At 46.2% G+C, this 21,272-nt stretch overlaps 7 protein-coding genes across 7 annotated transcripts; 5 read left to right on the plus strand and 2 right to left on the minus strand.

The window, feature by feature from the left end:
- Positions 1–2,032: 2,032 nt before the first annotated feature.
- Positions 2,033–2,323, plus strand: BO95DRAFT_322411 (uncharacterized protein; the record flags this gene model as incomplete). Its single annotated transcript, XM_025581817.1, has 1 exon — positions 2,033–2,323. A coding segment is annotated over one exon (291 nt), but the record flags the coding sequence as incomplete, so codon positions are not given.
- Positions 2,324–3,186: 863 nt separating this feature from the next.
- BO95DRAFT_437186 (uncharacterized protein) lies at positions 3,187–4,935 on the plus strand (the record flags this gene model as incomplete). Its single annotated transcript, XM_025585266.1, has 1 exon — positions 3,187–4,935. The coding sequence occupies one exon, from the start codon at positions 3,187–3,189 to the stop codon at positions 4,933–4,935; it is 1,749 nt and encodes a 582-aa protein (XP_025436381.1).
- A 5,435-nt stretch (positions 4,936–10,370) lies between these two features.
- Positions 10,371–10,986, minus strand: BO95DRAFT_437188 (uncharacterized protein; the record flags this gene model as incomplete). Its single annotated transcript, XM_025585267.1, has 3 exons — positions 10,371–10,482; positions 10,536–10,743; positions 10,809–10,986. 3 exons carry the CDS (start codon positions 10,984–10,986, stop codon positions 10,371–10,373), a joined length of 498 nt encoding a protein of 165 aa, XP_025436382.1.
- Positions 10,987–12,862: 1,876 nt separating this feature from the next.
- On the plus strand, positions 12,863–14,357 carry BO95DRAFT_457836 (terpene synthase family protein; the record flags this gene model as incomplete). The annotated part of the gene is made up of 9 exons (XM_025588503.1): positions 12,863–13,023; positions 13,070–13,193; positions 13,245–13,263; positions 13,324–13,332; positions 13,387–13,518; positions 13,568–13,724; positions 13,774–13,855; positions 14,003–14,229; positions 14,288–14,357. 9 exons carry the CDS (start codon positions 12,863–12,865, stop codon positions 14,355–14,357), a joined length of 981 nt encoding a protein of 326 aa, XP_025436383.1.
- Positions 14,358–16,144: 1,787 nt separating this feature from the next.
- Positions 16,145–16,966, plus strand: BO95DRAFT_488948 (uncharacterized protein; the record flags this gene model as incomplete). The annotated part of the gene is made up of 1 exon (XM_025590536.1): positions 16,145–16,966. Exon 1 carries the CDS (start codon positions 16,442–16,444, stop codon positions 16,964–16,966), a length of 525 nt encoding a protein of 174 aa, XP_025436384.1. The 5' UTR covers positions 16,145–16,441.
- A 329-nt stretch (positions 16,967–17,295) lies between these two features.
- Positions 17,296–17,731, plus strand: BO95DRAFT_469314 (uncharacterized protein; the record flags this gene model as incomplete). Its single annotated transcript, XM_025589434.1, has 2 exons — positions 17,296–17,628; positions 17,678–17,731. The coding sequence occupies 2 exons, from the start codon at positions 17,296–17,298 to the stop codon at positions 17,729–17,731; spliced, it is 387 nt and encodes a 128-aa protein (XP_025436385.1).
- Positions 17,732–19,446: 1,715 nt separating this feature from the next.
- BO95DRAFT_35577 (DUF4050 domain-containing protein) lies at positions 19,447–21,097 on the minus strand. Its single transcript, XM_025582266.1, has one exon. The coding sequence runs from the start codon at positions 20,862–20,864 to the stop codon at positions 19,629–19,631; it is 1,236 nt and encodes a 411-aa protein (XP_025436386.1). The 5' UTR covers positions 20,865–21,097; the 3' UTR covers positions 19,447–19,628.
- Between the last annotated feature and the right edge of the window lie 175 nt (positions 21,098–21,272).

Consider the following 21,272-nt stretch of genomic DNA (forward strand, 5'->3'; position numbering starts at 1 on the left):
CATAGCAACACTCATCGGTGCGGCATATCTTTCAGTACTTGACGCGATCAAAATGTTTTACCAATGGCCGGTCCATCCGGAAAGTTGGCAATTCACGGGCGTTATATCACATCGTGGACAAGAATTCCTTAAGGTATGCCCTATGGGCTACCTTAACTCGATACCGCATGTCCAACGCCAAGTGGAAGATCTATTTCGAAAGATGAAAGAATTCCTGCGCGTCTATATAGACGATTTCATCGTATTCTCGAAAACGTTCGAGAATCACCTTCAGCATCTCGAACACTTTCTCGAGAAATGTCAGGAAATAAGAATCACTCTGTCACCCGACAAATCCTTTCTTGGGTTTCCGTCCATTGAAATCCTCGGACAAAATGTGAATGCCTTCGGCATGACGACTACCGAAGCAAAGGTAGCGGCGATCTCGAAACTCGAATTCCCGAAGACCCTGACTGAGTTGAATTACTTCATCGGCCTGACAAACTGGTTGAGAGACTACGTACCCTTTTATGCGGAAGCAATTCGCCCTCTCCAGCAACGCAAGACCTTGCTTGCAAAGACGATTCCCGACGGTCTTGGCAAGACCGCACGGAAAAACCGCACAGCGAAAGCCTCGCTAACAGAACCGACAGACGCAGAGCTCCAGTCCTTTTATGCAATAAAGGATTTCTTCCGCAAGAAACCAGTGCTCGTACACTTCGATAAGACACGGACACTCTGCATCGACGTCGATACATCGAAGAAGAGAGGAACAGGAGTAATGCTCTTTCATACCCTTTTGGACGACAAGTCGAGTTCAAAATATGACATAAAATGGACTCCGACCACCGTCCCATCCATGGACTCTATTCAACCAATCCTTTTTCTAAGTCGGGAGCTCAGTGGTGCGGAACGCAACTACTGGCCCACAGAACTCGAAATGTCGGGTTTATCTTGGGCAATCCGCAAGTGCAGGCACCTTGTTCAGGCTGCCCGAAGAACGGTGGTGTACACCGACCACCAAGCGATTAAACCACTCTTGGAGCAAGTCTCCCTGACATCAACGTCAGCAACTCAACTAAACCTGAGACTTATCCGCGCAGCACAATACCTTCAACCTTTTCGCTTGCTCGTAGTCTATAAACCTGGAAGACTGCATATCATTCCCGATGCGCTCTCGAGGCTACCGTCTCTCGCTACCGGGACTGCGGATGACGACGACTTCCATTTAGATGCACTTTGGAACGAACCCGCGATACTGTCAGTCCACCTCGCGGAAGATTTCAAGAATCGAGTACGCGAAGGCTACCCGGAGGACCCCAAATGGTCGAAAATCATGAATCAGATCAGGGAGAACGACGAAGCCCAAGCAAGGGTTGACCTACCTTTCTATGTAGAAGACGGCCTACTCTTCAACGCCCAACATTCTTTGTGCATGCCAGGATCCATGCTTAAAGAAACCCTCGAGGATGCGCATGATGCCCTCGGACACCCAGGAGAAGGTCGAACCATCGAGAACCTGAAGGGACTGACATTCCCACGATGCAGATACTGGGTGAAACAGTATATTGCACACTGTCACGAATGTCAGAAGAAGGAAGTTCCCCGACACCGACCATATGGACGGTTGCAACCTATTCTCTCACCACCGATACCTTTTCATACCCTGACTATCGACATCGTGACTGCACTTCCCGACACCGAAGGCGAACAAGATTATAACGCCATTCTGACAGTCACCTGCAAATACACGAAACGCATCACGATTATACCAGGCCGACATGACTGGGACGCGATGCAATGGGCAAATCCACTTCTCGAAAGACTCGCTCTCGGAGACTGGGGGATTCCTAAAGTCCTTATCAGCGACCGAGATTCAAAGTTCTTGTCCGACCTGTGGACGGCTCTGTTCGAGCTGCTTGGTACCAAGCAACGGTTCACCACCGCCAGCCACGCCCAAGCCGATGGACAGAGCGAAAGAACCAACCAGACAGTCGAAATCTTTCTGCGTTATGCAGTCGCCTCTTTGACAGACGCGGCCGATTGGCCCAAGTTGCTTCCACAACTGCAAGCGACGCTTAATTCCTATAAGAACGCATCCACCCAGTCCTCGCCACATGTATTGATGTACGGCATGGAGTTACCGACGACGCTGAACCTCGGCATGGCGACGCAGTCGACCGATCGACCGCAGAATTTTTCGGCACGTACAACGGCGACTGAAGCACTTCAGATAGCGCAAATGGACATGAAGCGTCGATATGACGCCCAGCACAAGGATATGGCATTCGAGAAAGGGGACTTGGTGAAGCTTCGTCTTCACCAAGGCTACAAGACTTCAGCGGTGTTGAAGAAGAAACTCGATAACACGTTCGCGGGACCTTTCGAGGTTCTGGAGAAAAAGTCGGCATTAGCATATCTCATCAAGCTGCCCCCGGGTTCGCGGATTCATCCAGTCATCAGCATCACCCACCTAGAACCATACAGGAAGTCGAAGAATATCCTGAGAAAGGACCCCTTCGACCGCCGACAGCCAGAACCTGACCCAGTCACCGGAGACTCGTACGAAATTGAGGCCTTGCTTAGTCGACGTCTCCGAAACGGTGATTTCGAGTACTTGGTGAAGTGGCTCGGGTACGCGGATGAACACAACGTCTGGTACAAGGAACGAGACCTGCAGGACGCGAAAGCATTAGTCGAGCAATATGACCAACGGCATCCTCGACCGACCGGTGGCCTGAACCTGGGAAGACCGACGCGCGTGACTCGCGTTCCAGGACGCGGTCGAGGTCGTCCAAGGCGACAGTAACCATTCACTTCGCCTTCACCAACCCATTCACTTCGCCTCACTAACACAACACACAACATTCAACCACCCTTTTCCCCCTAACACACTTTTTCTTCCCCTCCTCACATCAACCCTTCATGTCATCTCCTTACCTCTGATCCATCAACCGAAAACCTTTCCCTTTCCTTTCACCGAACCCTTCATGTCAGACGAATACCTCAGAAAATTTGAGGAAGAAGCTCGTCGCAAATACGAACGAGCCCTCCGAGCAGAGCAGGAAATTCGAGAAGAGGAGGAATGGAGAAAGACTAGGCAAGCACTTTCTCAAAACATTCAAATGACCCCTGCGAAACGGGACTTTGGCGCCTGGCTTAAGGAAAAGAAGAAGTATTAATTCTCACTTTTTCCAATCCTTCCCTATGACGAAACACGTCTGCTCCAATAAGAAGAAACTTGCCTTGAACCCTGATCGGCGTCAAGAACGTCGAAACATCAAGGAAACTGGTATCATCTTGGGCATGGAAACAACCCAACTCAATAATTCCCTTTCTTTTCACGGCCTCCCTAAGCTCTGCCCCAAAACAACATCTGATCCCGGATCAGACTTCGGCTCTGTCTTCAGTCGCTCACTACGAAATAGCCCAGATCCCGAAGCCAGTCACACTCCTGAACACAAGGAACCGAACTTAAGGAAACGTACCCTCAACTTCCACTCTGACTCTGACCTCGATTCTTCGACTCCAAAGAAGCGCATCGGTCCTTCGACTCCGAAACGCACTGAGACTGCGAGTCCCAAGAAACGCATTCGTTCCCCCAGCTCCGACTCCGACGACCACCTGGTGATCTCGGAAACCGAGATGGTTAAGAGAAAGAACGAGGAAGACACACCAGACCATCGGGGTACCGATTTCATTCCGGGCATTCCCCCCGATTATCCAAACTACAAGGTTGATGAAGGGACATCAATCATCCGATTTGTCGACTACGCGATGTCGGCCGATCTACTTCCCCAGCATTTTGCACCTCCTCCCCTGCCTCCAATTTACGACGAACCAAAGCTCCCAAAGTTCGCAATCGGTTGGATGCAAGGTGAACAACACACCTACAGACATGGTATGATCTACGACAATTCGATTATCCATGTTTTCTGCCAGTTGCAAATCAAGTCAAACCTCCATCGAATTGTTAACCAGTACGGCAAGAACATTCCGAAGAACGATCTTGAATCTTATGACACTTTGCCAGAATTCAAGACAAAGCATGACATCAAGAAGAAAGTCCTGGAACTGATACCGCTTTGGATTGCCGAGGCTGAACAAGCTGTTGAGGACTTCGACAACGCAGTAAGCCTCTGGCAACAGCAAGTCGTCGACTGGGAAGTTGATGCTCTCCGTGCAGCGCTAAATCTGCCTGACGATGTACTGGAGAAGTTGAAAGGCGAAGCATTAATCCAAGATTGCAGCGAGTGGCAGGTCGGCTATGGAAAGCCACCCGGCAGGGCCTTTCTGCACAACTGGGCGAACAAAGTCCAGGACCAGATCAAGGCGAAGAATTATGTCATCCCCGCTGGCAAAACCTTTCCCCAACGTATCGAGAACGCGAAAAAGTTCCGTAATGCCCTTCACAAGGAAGTTCGCACGGACGAGGAGGCAAGAAACAGAGCCAAGAAACGCAACGACTCTGACTCTGACGAGGAATTCATACGCCCGTCATTTGACGAAGAGGACGATGCTTTCGTGACGTTGATGTCCTTCACAAATAACAAAATCGATACCTCGAAGTTATACGACTGGGTTGTTGACCGACATTTGATATGGAAGAAGCCCACAGTCAGAGCAACGAAGAAGAACTTTGCCAACGTCTTCGACCTTGCAGCACCACCAGACACGAAGGACACTCCGGCTTCCAAAGGATTGCTCAAGGACAAATGTCGCTTCCCACACTCGATCGCCGATGAAACCTGGGGACCCTGTGCGACTGCACTAGAGGCCTATCTCCTCAGCACAGGGAAGGACATCGATCTCATGTTCTCGACGCGTGGACAGAATATTCTTCTTGATATCGAAAAATGGTTCTTTACACAGGAGACCGTCGATTTCCATGAAAAGCCACTGGAGAAATGGCCCCTAGATGAATCCATCCTGCGAAGACTACCAAACATTCGGTAACTTCCATATATCGATTATGTCGGCTCGTGAACGTGCGTCGATTCGGTTTTCAGTATTTGGTAAATGGACTCTCTTTTCCTTTGTCTTTCACATCCGTCCCTTTCGTGACGTCGAATTTTGTTCCTGTTCTTCAGTTTTCCGCTCGGTGCGTGTGCCTCGCTTGCGAAGCGGGGGGAGTGTTGCCTTCGACACCTCGAGCCTCGGCTTGGGTACTGCCCTCCCTTACCGCTTCGGGAAGGCGACCTCATGTACGTATCGAGATAGCTAAAATGAAGGGAACAACCATCTATCTATGAATCATCGTTTCTCGAGGCCTCGAAGCCCAACAATTAGAATATTCTTAATAATCTTAATCCGAATTCGATCATCTTTATATCTAAGAAATAAAAAAAGAATAAAATAATTACTATCTTCTATATTAGTAAAAATAAGAATATAGATAATTTTAAAGATAATTCAGAAGATAGATTATTATTAGAAATAGAAAAGCTAGCTTTACCTGAGTCTTCGAATATTATATATACTTAGATAAAGATAGAGATCTAGTTTTCTTAATTTCTTTACTACTATAATCATCGTTCTGGACAGTATAAAGAGTAGTATAATCTTATTAATTTATTTAATATCAAATTCTATATTTTTTATACTGGATTCTATAAATACTTTTTTTAAAGTGTAGTATACCCCTCGGAACTACAGGGGAAGAGATCGAGCAAGTCGAACAGGTCGAACAGATTAAATAAATTAAATAGATTAAATAGATCGAGTAGATAAACTAAATCTAGATAATATTATTATACTATAATTAAAAGTATATTATACTTTGTATATTATCTGTATAAAAAAAATATATATATTACTAATTAACCTGTGGTTATTAATCTATCCGCTATACCTAATCTTTCTAACCGGTAGATATAAACGGTTAAAGTAATAATTATATTTTAATCTGACCGTAACCGTACAGTTAAAATTTTTTTGTACCTTAACCTGACCGCCAGGTTATGGTTAGGTTAAGATTAAGGTATAACAGTCAGGTTAATCCACTCTAGCCTATACTCTGTGGTAAATAATAGAAAGTATATTTTAAAAAAATATAACCTATTTTAAGATATATATATTTCTGTTAAATAAGTATTATTGGTATTATCAAAAGAGATATCATCGAGAAAAACATTATTAAAAAAGATATTATCAAGAGAGATATTATTAAGAAAGATATTATTAAGAGACATATTATCGAGAAAGATATTATCAAGAGAGATATTATTAAGAAAGATATTATTAAGAAATATATTATTAAGAAATATATCTAAATTTATTATATATTAAATTATTAGTAATATATAAAATATTAATAGAAGAAAGGCTTGGTATTAGCCTAATACTAGAATATTCTTACTATCAGATTTCTGTTTGTTAAATAAATAGAAAGTCTTAGTTTCTAAATAAACAAAAGGTTAGTTAAATTATAAATATAATAAAAAAGAAAATATATTTAGTAAAGCTGTTTAACTAGATATTTTAATTTCTGGATTATTAAACTAGTAAAGAATATAAAAATCTGATTCTCTTACTTAAAATATATTTTTAGCCGTAAAAAAAATTAATATATAAAGCAACTAAAGAACTTAAAATAATAAAATAAAAGAAAAAGACTACTAGTAGTATAATATCTGCTAAAAAAAAAAATAAAATTTATAAAAAAGTAGAATTAAATTCTTCTTTTTTTAGTAGATTGTATAATAATAATAATATAAATTAGATTACTGTTATAAAATCAGTAAAGATATATTATTATAAAAATATTAATAAAATATTAAGTTTAAGAATTATAAATATTAATTTAGAGGTAGAAAAAATAGATATAAAATATATTTACAAATATCTTATAATATATTTAGAAAATAAACTTACAGTATTATACTATTAATTAAAATTAAGATATATTTATATATTTTAGTATATTAAGTAGTAGTACTAGTAATTAAAAAAATATAAAAATATCTTTAAGTTATTAATTACTACTAGTATTATTAGTAAGTAGTATTAAGAATAGTTATTATATTCTTTTTAAAAAGATTTTAGTCTTTAGTAAATAATTATATATATAAAAAATTAAAAAGACTATATTGAGAAAAAAGTAAATAGTAAAGTAAAATTTCGATAAAATAATATCTATTTTTAGTAAGATTTTAATAAGATAATATCTATTTTTAGTAAGATTTAGATAAAATTATACTTATTTATATCTTAGTTTACAGAGTAGAACAGTTATAATAATAGTTTAAATTATTATTATAAATAAGTATAAATAAAGAATACAACAGTTAGTATAACTCTAAGATTAAAGTATATTATAATAGTAAATAGTATAAAAACTACTTTAGATCTAGTGAAAAAGGTATAGTTTTAGTATAATCTATTATTTATATAAAGATTAGTACTTCTAGATTTGAAGGACTTATAATTAGTCAGAACTTTATGCAACTTTATTATAACTCTATATAACCGGAGCAAACCGCAGTACAACCACTGTAACTTATCCCCTCGGCCCGCTATGTAGAGCCCAAGAAAGGGATTTCTCCGGTTCAAACCCCGTGTACCTGAGCCAATTGTTCCTATGGTCCTTTTGGGTCGGAAAAGGAGACTATTGATTTTTCTAACCTAACCTGGTTCACTGTCTTGTCAATTGGTGGGGGCTTGGCCTCCCTTCGCATTGGCGAGAAGAAGATATGGACATAGCCGAAAGGATCCGGATCTGGGAGCAGGACACTTATGGAGGAGATGTGGAGATAAGCGTCGCAGACCCTGCGATCACCCCCTGAGAGGTGGCAACGCTCACAAGGCGGGGACTCTAGCACTCAAATACATCCCAGAGTAGGCTTAGGCTGAACCCTGTCCTCTCTTAGGCCGGGGAGGAGGTAGACCAAGTGGGTCTTTTGCAGGCGGTACCTGCACAGTACAGCCCTCAATACGTGCTCATTCGAGTCGTAGACATCGCTTGAGTGACTGTCAAAGCATTTTCGCTTACATAAATATCAAGTATTGCAGGAGCATTTCCTCGGTATGATAGCTTGACAAGCTCTTCATTTTCTGGGCGGGACGACATACTTGCATGCCTTTGTCACGTGATTGTTTTGATACCCGGAAGCAGGGCGTACTGCTATGCCACATTCACAAATGCGACAGGTCAGACATTAGATCTCACCAGTGACTGTGCGAATTTCTGAGTCAGAACATGCGACTAGATCAGATTTTTTTTTCTCCCCACTCGGCAAGACCGGATATTGAATGTTTACAAGCTTCGTACAAAGCCTTTCCTAAGAATTCGTCGCGGACGCCAAGTTCACTGGGGTACAGGCCGCCGATTGGTCGGGGCGGCGTAGCAGAGCGGACCGCCCCGAATCATGAATGTCAATGCCTTTCGATGTTCTGAGACATTTTCCACGCTAGCATTGTTTAAGGCAATGAGCAAATCAGGTACCACTGGATCTCAATGGTTACCTCCTGATAGCCCCCACTAAATACTACATTCGGTGACTACTAGTTGTTCATTGTTTGCCAAGAGGCTGCAAATGTCTCCGGTGGCACTCTTGGGGTTTTGTCGAATAGCGCTACCACCACCAATGGAGCAGTAATTTCCGACCTTTTCGCGTGGCCCCATCCGTCTAGGCTCTCTGAGCAAACCAAAACCACCGATCAAGGTCTCGTTGTCAGGAGCAGTGCTATGGTAAAGGACTTTCAGGGAGAGAAGTCGTGATGGGGTTATTGTCGCGGTCAACATTGCTTAGGGCCTTTGTGAGCGTCGGTGTACTCCGGGCATCTGAATCCGGTAGGGGGTAAAATAGCCTGCGTCTTAGACATATATACTGTCCATGCACCTCATCAGGTGGAAGAGGAAGAGATTTTGGTATCATTAGTTCTAGCACTGAGCAAGCAACACTGATCATGCGCTGGGTTCTACTCGTTTACTTCTGGCTATTCTGGGTGCCAGCCCAGTCGACCGATACATCATTCCAATCCCTCTTCGTGGTCAAGACAGACACAGACAACAATGGCGGCTGCGCCCAGTACCTCGATCAATTCGAGACATTCATAGCTGAGTGCAAAGAGCTTGTCAATGCCGGCTTGCAAGTGTTCGAGGACGCAGCTAAGCCTGTCAGTACCAGAGAAGGCCGCGTGGCCCGCAGTTATCTGTGGACCTATTTCAGAATTAATGATGATGCCGAGGCAATGGCCTTAGTGAAGGGTAGGGAAAACAAACCATTTACCTATTTCCTGGATCACACTGCTCATTGAACTCAAGATTACCTCACGACAGTAAAAAAATTCCTCAACGGCGAAACATCCAGAACTAAAGCTCATCTGTACTGCAATGACGGATGGCTCGAAAAGGAACATCTGACCGACGCAGCCAAAGATAGAGACGGTAACGATAGATGGCAATATTATCCAGACGGCTCTCGGGCCCCATACGCAATCTTTCAAATCCCGGAATATCGAGAACATCTTTTCTTCGAAAACGATGATGGGATGTGGGAACCCATCCCCGATCAGGTACCATATTGGTCAGATGACTTGAAGGATTATATCTTCGATTCGAACTACAAGGGCAAGACCTACTGTGCGAGCCCCGACAACTTGGCAGTAACACAGCAAAGAACCGAGCCAAATACTATGACCTTTTGTCCTAGGGCCCTCAAAAAGAGGACGGATGTTACGGTGACTCTCGGATCGAGAGCGCCCACAGCTGGACGGTCCATCCAGTATAACCTTCCCCTTAGTGGCACTCTGTACCATGAGCTGTTCCACCTCACAGTTGGAAATGACAAAACTTACGATGTAGATTGTAAGTTCCTGCAGAAATGACAAACACCTGAAACTTATTTCCGACTAACGACTGTCTAAGATGAATTTAGTGAACAGCAAAAAAAGCTCAAGAAAGATCCCAATCAGCCAGTTGAAGGCCAGACTAAAGACTACGTGAGCCTCATTCGCGAAAACCCAGAGACATATCTCTTCTTCAGCGTGGGATACTGGTATTTCCAGCAGACAAAGTGGGGTACCGCGGCGAAACCGAATAGAAGATGGAGCTTTCATACAGGCGTTGCCCAATTGATCGCATGATAGAAAGCCGTTGTGAGGCACTGCAGGTGCAAGCATAAATAGGATGAAAGAGAGAACACCAAAATGAAAGAAGAAGTGTCTCCCAGATTGCTATGAGCTCTCTGGGTGCGCTGTCTATATCACAAGAACAAGAGCCTGGAACACAATAACCTCATAGCATTCGCAGACGAGGCACTTTGTGAAATTGATAGAAATCATCTCTCCATTCCAAGGCACCGGCTTCAACAAGAACATCAGAGAGCACTTCGACTTTATTTTGGTATGTCATGAAGTTGTCTATCAAGAACCTGAAATCGGCCGCCTTTTCATCTCGCCAGAAGTGCGCCCATAGCATTAGTCGGGCTTCTTGGCCACGCCACGATTCTGTCTGGGTGGCCCATATCTTTGTCGGAAGGCGGGTCGAACGCGACCGGCTTGCTGGAATACTAGGTCCGAGAGCTGGTGTTTTAAGGCCACAAAATTTGCTAAACCGAGTCTCTTGCTCAGGGGTCATTGCTGCGGGAAGGTAGACCCAATAAAATTGGACAAAGGCCATTTCTAGAGATGGGAACCAATATTCTTCCATGAAAGCCTCGTGATAAGAGAGTTGCAGAGCGTTGACTGCGAGGAGAGACTCCCTGAAGAGCTGGGCACACGGTGAATCTTGGAAATCTCTAAGTTCGTCGGGATGTCCCCATACTGAATAGAAGGGTAAATGAATCTACCCATAATTCCAAGGGGTCTGGTAAAAATGCTCGACTTACATGTTACCAGAAGTACTACCCCGGGCTCCTTTTGTGACCTTCCCCAGACTGTCCCCCTGTGGCCTTCTGCGTGCACCAACGGTTGAAAATAGCCAGCCCACTGTTCGGCATCAAGCTCCAGCCCCTGGGGAACCTGGAGTTCAGTGATTGCAGTGATTGGACGATATTTGGTGGTCATTCTTGACCGAAAGTCTCGTAAACGAGTTGTGCAGGATATAGAGAATAGAGTCCAGCAAAAGACGTAAGGAACAAAGAGTTGGTATGAACGGGGGGGGTACATAATTATATAGTCCCTACACCATGTCACATGACCCTGTTCACCCCCTGTTTGCGTAGTGGGGTATCGGAAAATGGATATCCCGTCTCGTTTTTTCCAACATCGAGAAACGCCATTGGAAGAAGACAAGACCTCGATGACCTTGGAAGAATGAAAGAAAAGTACTAAGATCGATTTTCTACTCATAGAAAATTCCTTGGTTGTGGTTTATACTTTGAACTGACTATGTATATGCTTCAAAGGCAGATACGATGTGTCAATTCGGTGATCTGTAGTATCTCTTTCTTTAGTACTTCTCTATATACTGATCGTCAAAGTTATTGAAACTACTGTCAGGTCTGTTATTAGATGTCCTTGCAATCTTGCTGCCTGCTAGGTATCTTCGAGGCAGTAACAATCTATGTCGAAGTGCCCGATCTCTACGCCTATGCTGAGCGAGCTTCTATGTGAGCGCGCGTGGACTGATGTCAAAGAACGGGATTCGAAAACTGATATAGGTGCAGCCATACTTGCGCCAGTGAGGTGTGTATCCAGAATTTGGACAGAAAGTTCGGGAGCAGAATCACCTGCTTGCCTCCAACATACTCCTATCTATAAATGTGTTCTCCAGCAGAGCTAAAGAATCTATGTACATCTGTAAGAGTCTCTTGCCTCCTCTAGTAGGTGGGCAGCTCACCGCCCTGAGCCGCGTATAGCCAGCCCATCTGAGATAGCCCAAAATATGACTCGGGGCATCTTCTTGCATCTTGACAACATCAACTATAAGGCAACGATGAGCATAGTAGGGAAAGAGATGGAGAGTCCCTACTGAGTATCCAAGATCTTTCCACAATATGCGAAGGCAAGCCTCATATTGTCTGATAATCTGGGAGAATGGATTTGAAATGCCGCGGCGAAGGCAGGTGCAGTGGGGCATCACACCTGCCAAAATGGGCAAGTGGCTGAGTCGGCTGAACCGCTTTTCAATGAATGCTTCACATTGGAGGGAGAAAGACGCCTGACAACATTCTCCCTTTTATAGCCGCTCGTGGTCAATCGCTGATGGTCGGGGAACTCCGGCATTGAATCAGAAGGCAAATGCAGTAGTTCCCTCTTGAAAAATATGCAGAAGCACCGGGATGAAAAGTTCCAACTCTGAACAAGAGAGCGACTGACTTCTTCCAGAGCTCAGGTGGAAAGCTCCTGGTGCAGGGCATTGCTCGCATTAGATTTCCGCGAGTAAAGATCGACATGCCGGCAAATGTTACTGAGAACCAATGAGTGGGGAAATGAAGTCGGTCAGCCAAAGAGAGTTTGGATACTTTGTTGCTAAGCGATCCATCCCATCTTCGATGTTGCGAGCCATAATCCTGAATACAGCAAGCAAGCCTCCCCCCAACTGATTGACAAACATTGCCAACCAGGCCGTGTTGTGGCGCTGAGTCCATCCTACTACACTGAATCTTTTAGTATTTCTACAGCCGCGCCACCACATAACGCTTCGTTCAGCTGAACAGCGCGGCAAGACGAAAAGCTGAGGTGGGGAAAAAGAACGAAGATGGAGGCTGTTTTGACACTAGTAGATGGGTCTGAGGAAGTGTGTACCTCACTTAACGGGCTGAGAGCTTGCGACAGCCACTCGATGATACTGACACGAGTACATTCGCTTATCGAAAGTTTTCTAGATCGATCAACAATGCAGATCCTAAGTGGTATAAATTCCACCACGATTCTGCAGAGATCTTGCAGTTGAGCACAGAACAATCTCCCGAAGCCCAACTCAGTCAATACAGGAAAGATGGTGTCGAGTGAAGAAACATTGGCCTTATTCCGGCAGACAATCCGTGGGCAAACAGCCACACTCCCAGACCTATACGCTTTGTTTCCCGAATGGAAGGCTGAAATTCATCCTGACTATGAGAGAGCCCGCGATGAAGTTCTCAATCCGTGGATCGAACGGTAAGTACCAGTCTCACTGTGAGCCACTTTTCTAAATTCATCACAGATGGGTGCCAAATCGAGCTACGAGTCGCAAATTTCGAAAGGCAGACTTTGGAGTCTTCGCTGCTATCTTCTGTGTGCGTTCTTCGTTTGAGGTCCTATGTACTGTGTCTAAAGCCTTCGCATGGGTTAGTCCTCTAATCGTCCATTAAATGACCTTAGCTAAAAGCTTAACACAGTATTTTATCTGGGATGATAGTATGAAACCCTGAGAGGTCCTGACTCCGTTAAGCTAGCTTACTGTTGACACGCCTGTAGTTTTCGACTGTGGCATCCTCGCCAACGATAAAGATAAAGCCCAGGAATACTGAGAACAATTAGTACGGTACTTCCACGCCGTACTCGGGGAGGAAGAAGACATCCCCGATCTGTCATACTTCTCAGAGGAGCTTCAATTTGCCTTGCTATGCTGGAATGAAGTCGCCGATCACATTCGACACGTGTGCTCAAAAGGTCAATCCGCCTCGCACTCTGACCTTTTCCGAGCTGACAAAGTCTCTAGCCACCCTAAAGGTCCTTCTGGACCAGAAGCTATACTATGTTGAAAGTGTCGATACTGTGGACACGGTCTACTCGGAAAACCACGTTCCATCACTGAAGCAATATCTGAGCCGGCGTGAACGCACTGCCGGGGTGTATCCGGTTATAGCCACAATCCCGTGGGTGAAACGTCGCTGAACAAACTTTCGCGACTGACAAGATTACTAGCTTCATTTATGATATCGACGTCTCACAACAACAGCTAGATGGCGAGTCGATGCAGTTGTTGTGGAAACGTACGTCGTATTTGGTACACATGTTGGTGCACCTGTGCTAGCCATCCCCGTGACCATGAAGCTGAACACTCATGCAGGATCAACGACATGTTTTCGTTGCGCAAATAGATTGTACGCTTCTTAAATGCTTTCGTCAATCACTACTAACCATCGACCCTCAGGCGGACGGGCAAATCGAGAATCTCATTCCAGTATTAATGCTCAACGAAGGCGTCGACTGCAACACCGCCATGAAGTTAGCTATTATGCTGGTCGATGAGGCAGCACATGGTTTCCATGAGACTGAGAAGCATCTTCGAGCACAACATGACTCTGCACCGCATGAGGAGATTACTGAAGCTTTCCTGGAGGGCTGTAAGAATGTGGTGATGGGGCTGACATATTGGAGGTACGAGTTTGTTTTCGAGTTTTCACACTGAGTGGAAGGTCTTGACTGACAAGTATAGTTATACGGGGCAACGGTATTTCCACCACTCGGAAATCGAAGCTGGAAACACGATTAGATTCAGCTTATGAGAATTGAAGTGGCAAAGGCAATCATTGCTGTAACCGACGGCATATGCATTAGTGTGATCTATCTCGTAACCTTTGAGGGTGAGGTAGCTAGGTACAGTACCATACAGAGCCAGAATTGAGCCTAAGATCTTCCAATTATAAGTGAAAGAGTGCATTTCTGCTTACTTCCGCAAGTAATTCAGCTTGCAGAGTGTATGGCTCACCACTCGAGTCAGTTGCTAAGGCAATCGGCCAACTCAGGGAGTCTGCGCGTCATGCCGGCGACCTCTCTGCATTTGCATCACTATTAACACACTTTTAGCAACTCTTAGAAACCAAGATTGGATTTGGTGGTGCTTTTCACAATGGCTAGCAGGCGAGAATAGTTCCCCACTCAATTTACGCTTTGACCAATGCAGTGTACCACCGCTTGCGAAGCTTACCTTGAATAACCCATTTTGTATAGAGCCGATCTCAGCAATATAATGGGTTTCTACGTCTCTTATTTATGGGTTCTCCGATTGATTACCTGATGAAATAAGGCTTGTTCAATATCTTCCTAACTACTCAAAAGTGAGAGTTTGTGGAATGCTTGGGGTTCGAGTCGGAAGCTGCAAGTGAACCGGACCTTGCGGGTATGCATACCTACTATACCATGCAGGAATCTGTCGAAAAACGTGGACGGCTATGAGTAGGGAATCTGATATTGAAGCTCTAATTCCAGTCTTTCAAATACTGTTGAATAGTTAATCTTTTACTATCAATATGGCCCTAATGGGGGGGGGTTTTAAAGAATCTATATACAATATAACTTCAAAGGTTACACACCAGATACTATCATAGATACTACTCAGTACTATACATATTAATATTTTTACCTAATCAGGTCTAGACCCTGAGTGTTTATAGTCTAGGATATATGTATACTCTAACTAGAAGTAGAAAGATGAAGCACGGGGGGAGAAAAAAAAGAATCACATGAAATCAGCTTATCGAGGCCTAGTGCTGCCCAATTTTTGATTACTCTTATTCCCAAGCTATGTAAAGCAAGATTACTGCTTTTCTAATATACTCCAAGTGAGATATTTACTTTTATGACAGAACAATCACCTGGCATACAAATTAGTCTGTTAATCGGATGCTGCCCGATTGGGGTGCATATGCTTGAAGGAGGGGGCAGCCACGTTCCACCAGCAAACTGAAATAGCACGATCAGACCGCTTCTCGGCGAGCATTTCAGTCGAGGCTTAATTCCGGCGACTCCTACATTACCAGGCTCTACGACGTTTTCCACCCTCACTCATGGAACAGTTTGCTGGCCTTCCGTGGAAGCCTCGTCGCTACAAGCGAGTCCCTTATTACTCACTTTGTGGTCAAAGATTTGCAACAAGTACATACATTCGCGCACGTATGTCGCAGATAATATGGCTCTTACTCACCTGCTAATGATTGCAGTCATTGAATTACAAGACCAGACTGCTGTTTGGACTCCAGATGCCACTTTTCGGGAAGATGGTCGGACGATCGAGAATCTATACATAGCTATACAAAATTATCCACGACGAAAGGCAAGATATGCGCCTGCGGTCCATAGTATCTGCCTATCTGCTGTAGTGGATCTACCAAAGAGTGTTATAATTTACGATATAGGTCTCGCGATGATACCTCATATTTGGACGACAATACCACGGGAGGCCTACAGGAGTCATGAATTCCTTCAACAATCACTCCACTCGCTAGTTTGCGCCTCAGCCAACCCTCAAATCCACCCAACGATGATGAATATCTAGAGCTGCTCAGAAGATGCAGGCAACTTCCACCGGAACTCGGGACAATGATCTGGGACTTCATTTCTCCTGGCAGTGTACGCTCGATTCTGGCACTCCAGGCTACGAAACATCTCTGGTCAACCCCTTCCGTTACAAACGGAACTGCGACTCCCTCGTTGTATGGTGACCTTGCTTTATACTACACACATGTCCTGAAGCAGACATACGTGTGTGGCCTTCGTCAGGGAGAAACAGTGTACGGCCACGAAAGCGAACATTCTGCAGCCGTATCAGTCCCTTCCTCGAAAGCGGCAATGATATTCACAATCGAGATTCATGGGCTATCTCAGCTGGCATTTGTGTCGGAAGTACCCAGCGCCAATGTCCGATACTCGGTTCCGTGGAGTCATCTACCCTCAGACGAAAGAGTTGCGTGTAGATCTCAAGTGGGATGCAAGTGCCTGTTCCCGGTTACAGGATCTTATGAATATAGAACTTCAGATTTGTAAACCTTCGACATCGGCCTTTGTGATGAATAGACATTCGGGCATGACTTCCTCTGGTCATCTATACTTCCTCCTGCCTGCCCCTCTGCGGATTCCTTTTATGATTGGCCGCGGCATGTTGACTTCTCGACCCAGGCTCAGCGACTTATGGAGTATATCCCTCTGCAAAACGAGGAAGGAAAGCTTTACGGACTTACGGCATTTTGCTCGAACGCGGGCATTGTCGGCATTAGAACCCATTTTCGCTCCTGCCCTCATCAACCTTCTCGCGGAGAATCTTCTTCTTCTACCCACTGGTATGGGCGACAGTTCGGTTGCCCTATCCACTTCCGCCTTGATCGTCGAAAAACCATAAGTTCAGTGTTTGTTCTCTGAGAGCAAAATGACTATCTACCCGAGCCTTATCTAGCTGTATGCTGTGTCTCTTCTCGCGGAAGAAGCTGCATACTTACATGGGCCTAGGTAACCACCAGCAAAGACGAAATATACTTTCTCGGTCCCTACATCGAGTCCAGCCGAACATGTACAAAGAGCATATTTCATGCAGACAACGGAGATCTCCAGGGTCTCTACTAGGATAAGTCGCCGGGCATTACCGCATTCACGAGCCTAGGTAGTATTTACCAGCCGCACAGGCACCCCGTTACACTCCAGGTTGTTTCTACCATCCCGCTGCGTCAACACATGGAGCTTATAGATGTCCTTAATCCTCCAAGGTTCTTCTCGCAGGCACCGTTGAGGCATGTCCGATCCCTGGTGGCTTGCTATCCAGAGTCTCGATGTACGGGACTTCACCTCTGCTACCGCGACGGCACCGAGCGCATCCTGGGCCAGTGGTACGAAGATACCGATAAACGACCAGAGTATGATGCCTTGGCCTCTCGGGATGGCAGTATACTGGGATTTTATTTTGCGCAGGAAGATCGGGACGGTATACTTCTCCGGGTGGGGATTGTGCAGGATGCTGCTGCTGCTGCTTCACAGGCCGATGAGAGATTTGTTGATATGATGGAAGGGGTAAGTATGAGATAGTCACCTTCTTACCGGCTAAGCTGACAACCATTAGGATGAGGCTTACTGGCTGTTCACGGATTATGATGATCTTATATTCGCTGGTTGAGGATCACGGGTGCGTTGTTATTGGGCTGGATAGTACTGGAAACATGCATGGAGTGCAACCACCCAAATGTCTGGATTTCTGGATATAAAACTTTTCTGTGTATTTGACTATAGTCCTTGATCAGTACTTGGCGTGTTACACTTTAGAAGGGCCTTCTAGAACAGTTTGAGAGCATTCTGTGGTAGGCATTCCCTTTAAAAACTTCGTTCTGCGCGTGAATCGCCATGCCAGGGCCGTTTAAGTTTGATTACAGTCTTGAGGGAGGGAGTCGATGAAGCCTTGTCCCCGATTGCCGCTTGCAAGAGCAGGCGCTAATTGTGTATGCTCTAGCAAGTCTCCTCAACTTATCTATACTCATCCTCCAAAGTACGGGTGATACTCTTCCAGTCCAGAAGATCCATGAAAGAGAACTTTCAACTACTATGTTCATTCTCCGGCGCTGCTCAAGACCGGTATTGTCAATCCTGCAGCTCTGCATCTCACGCATCGCTCAAATGGGCCACGACTCATCTGTCTCAATTCACCGGCGGGTCTGCAATAGAAAAGCAACCGTGTACCGCGTCATGCCAGCAGCCGCTGGCCTTGCTGCAACTGTGAGCTCTGGAGATTTGATATCGTGCTTTCCATACAATCTCAGCAGGCGAGGGGCCTCATTCTACTCGCTGTTCCTGACAGCCCAGCTGGTGCACGCGAGAATAGTCCTACCCACGCAGTCTATGGCAGTAAGCTTACCTTCAAAGCGGATGGCAGACCCCCTCCCTTGTCTTCTTTCCCAGGGTCTTCCCATCTCCCACCTCGGTTTTCTCCTAGGCCGACTTCCACGGCCCTCGCCAAGCGTGGTATACTACCCTGCCCTGCCGCAGGACTCACGTTTACGTGAGTTTGTATTGTCGAGAATCAACTTTCATCGGCTGCAGAAATGCGTATTTTGGATCTAAAAATCGTTGTGTTAAGACCTAAATATATGTATATTTGAAGTGGGTTTGTTCAATGTCATAATAGTTAGGGGTAAGGTCGATAGGGGAGTCGGGTATAGTCGCAAAGCTGCAAGTGAACCCACTGGACCAGCTAGATATGGCTAGCATACGTACTATGCATGGATTCGTGATTAGCGAACAGAGGACTGGTTCTGGTCGTATGTGGATGGGTTCAGTCTGTTCGGGTACCCAGAATGCAGAGACGAGGACAACCCCCGAAGACAGAGCGGTGTCATCGGACTCGAGGATGTTGTTTATACTCATACGGACAGCTTTCCAGCATGGGGAAGTTGGTAAGGCAAATTCAGCATGATTGCGGATAGAATGGACCATATACTACAACGAAGGTGAGCCAGCATGAACCGAGGTTCCATTGCAAAGTGTTCATAGAGACTGCTAGGGGCCATGGAAGAATCGATATATTGATAAATCCGCCTGGTGGGTCTAAACCCCGCGCATTGCCGACAATCTGGGATATTCTGTATGCTCTAACCAGAAGTGGAAAAGATAAAGGAAACGAGAAAAGGAAAAAGATAATTAAACCTCCTGCATGCATGAGACTAGGAGATTAGAACGGAACCAACTCATCATCTTACGTCACAACATAAGTATCCATTCGAAACATCAGAAAAGGGAAAACAAGCAGAGTATCATGATCGAACCATAACCGTACATACATGACATGTAATCAAGAAGGAAAAGACGTCATTATTCAAGAGTAAGGGTAGAGGGGGAAGGCTGCACGAAAGAAGGATGCATGCAACATTTCGGGTGCAGTAGAGTGGATACAAGGGGGGGAATTCGGGGCAATAAGGGATATCATAATATTGGAGACGAAACGATGTCGCTTCATTCGAGGTTACTCCTGGATGAGTCCAGCAGCTGCGATCGAACAGTCTCAGCTTTTGATTGCTCAAATCTCACTGTGCAAGATTCGCTCCGGACTCACCGCCAGCTTGCGTTTGGGGTTCAGTATTCTGTTGACTGGAGGAGCCTCTCCGGTGGAACGGGTGGGGGTGGAACCCCGAGAAATGAAACACCTTGCGGACGGCACTGGCGACGCCGGAGCGGCGTTTCGACTCGGGCGATGATGGCGCCCGGTCCCCGCCTGCTGTTGCTGCCGTCGTGGTGCTGTCCTCTGGTCGGCGAGGGATGGTCGCGTCGTCCTGGAGAACAATCGAGGTCTGGGTCGGTTTGGGGGGCCATTGGCCGTCGGCCTTCCAGCCCTGGACCATGGCTTTGGTGACGTCGGCGAGGTTGATAGGGACGGTGGGCGTGAGGCCCTGGATGACGACTTTGGAGTAGATGGAGGGGTACATGGCTGGCGTGATGGAGGCGCGGATGGGATTGGTCCCAGAGATCAGCGAGGGGACGACGGGAATGAAGGGCTCTTCCAGGGTTCGAAGCGGCTGTTGCGCTTGCGGTTGTTCTGAGGATGAAGTCTCCGTGGTGGCGCTGGAGGTCTCTTTCTGGGGGCCCGGTTCGGTGATGATGGTTTCCGTGGACGCAGTCGGGTCCTTCTTGTCGTCCGCGACCGTTGACGGCTCAGCCTCCTCGCCGTCCAGCTGCGCCAGGTTCTTCGGCTCTCCAAGACTAAGGGCGGCTTCTGTCCTGGCGACAAGGTCGCTTGTCGGAGACCTTGGCGGGCTCTGTACTGCCGCGTCCGATGACGATAACGAGGACTCCGTTGCGTGCCCCTCCTCCTGCTGCCGTTGATGCTTATTCAGGGTTTTGGCGCGGATCTCGTCCTTGGTGTGGGCTCCCGACCACGCATCTCGTCGCTCCACCCACGCTCGCAGCCCTTCGTTCCAGCGCATCTCCTCCTCCATCTGGCGGCGGCGTTTGCGCCGGCGCTCCGAATCATCGCCCAGGGGTGTCGCGATCGGGCTGGAGATCTCCGACGGCGTGAAGCCCGGCAGCTGCTGGACATCAGCGGGATTGATGGTCGGGGAGGACTGGGGTTCCAGTTCGGAGCCGGAACTGTCGTATTCGCGCAAGCGCCATTCGAGCACGTCCTGCTCCGGCGTGGGCGGTGATGAGAACGAGGGGATGCCGTATTCCGGGGACAGTTCGAAGACCCAGTCATTTCGCACGATGTCGCGGACATATTGCTTGGCCTCTCGGATGGCCGCATCACGGGCCTCGGTGGTTGACATGGTGGGTAGGTGGGTGAGTGCAATGTGACAGGTCGAGCAGAGGGGTAAGAATAGAAGCTGCGGGGAAAAATTCAGGATGACTGGCGACAATCCCGAGGAAGATTTAGCTCAGACCAGAAGATTGAAGCCTGTCAAAAGAAATGAGAGAAAATGGCGACAAAAACTGACCCGAGAACAAAATAGACTAAGACCAGAGGAATGAAGGAAAACCTGGTGGAGAGTTTGGGGGGGGGGGGAAGATTGTAAGTTGCAACTGAGGAGGAGCCGAAAAGGTTGGCTGATCCAAAGGCGGCGGCGGTTCGTCGATGTCATTCCGAGGTCGAGCCCTTTCAGGTTCACAGTAGCTCGATTACTTCTTCCGGAAGTACTTACCTGTACATCCACTTCATCATATTGAATACCTCAAAT

The sequence above is a fragment of the Aspergillus brunneoviolaceus genome (genome assembly GCF_003184695.1).
Source record: "Aspergillus brunneoviolaceus CBS 621.78 unplaced genomic scaffold BO95scaffold_118, whole genome shotgun sequence".
NCBI classification, from domain to species: domain Eukaryota; kingdom Fungi; phylum Ascomycota; class Eurotiomycetes; order Eurotiales; family Aspergillaceae; genus Aspergillus; species Aspergillus brunneoviolaceus.

Bases quoted from the DNA above. Each gene is read 5' to 3' on its own strand.
- BO95DRAFT_35577 (XM_025582266.1), bottom strand. From the start codon at position 20,864: ATGTCAACCACCGAGGCCCGTGATGCGGCCATCCGAGAGGCCAAGCAA.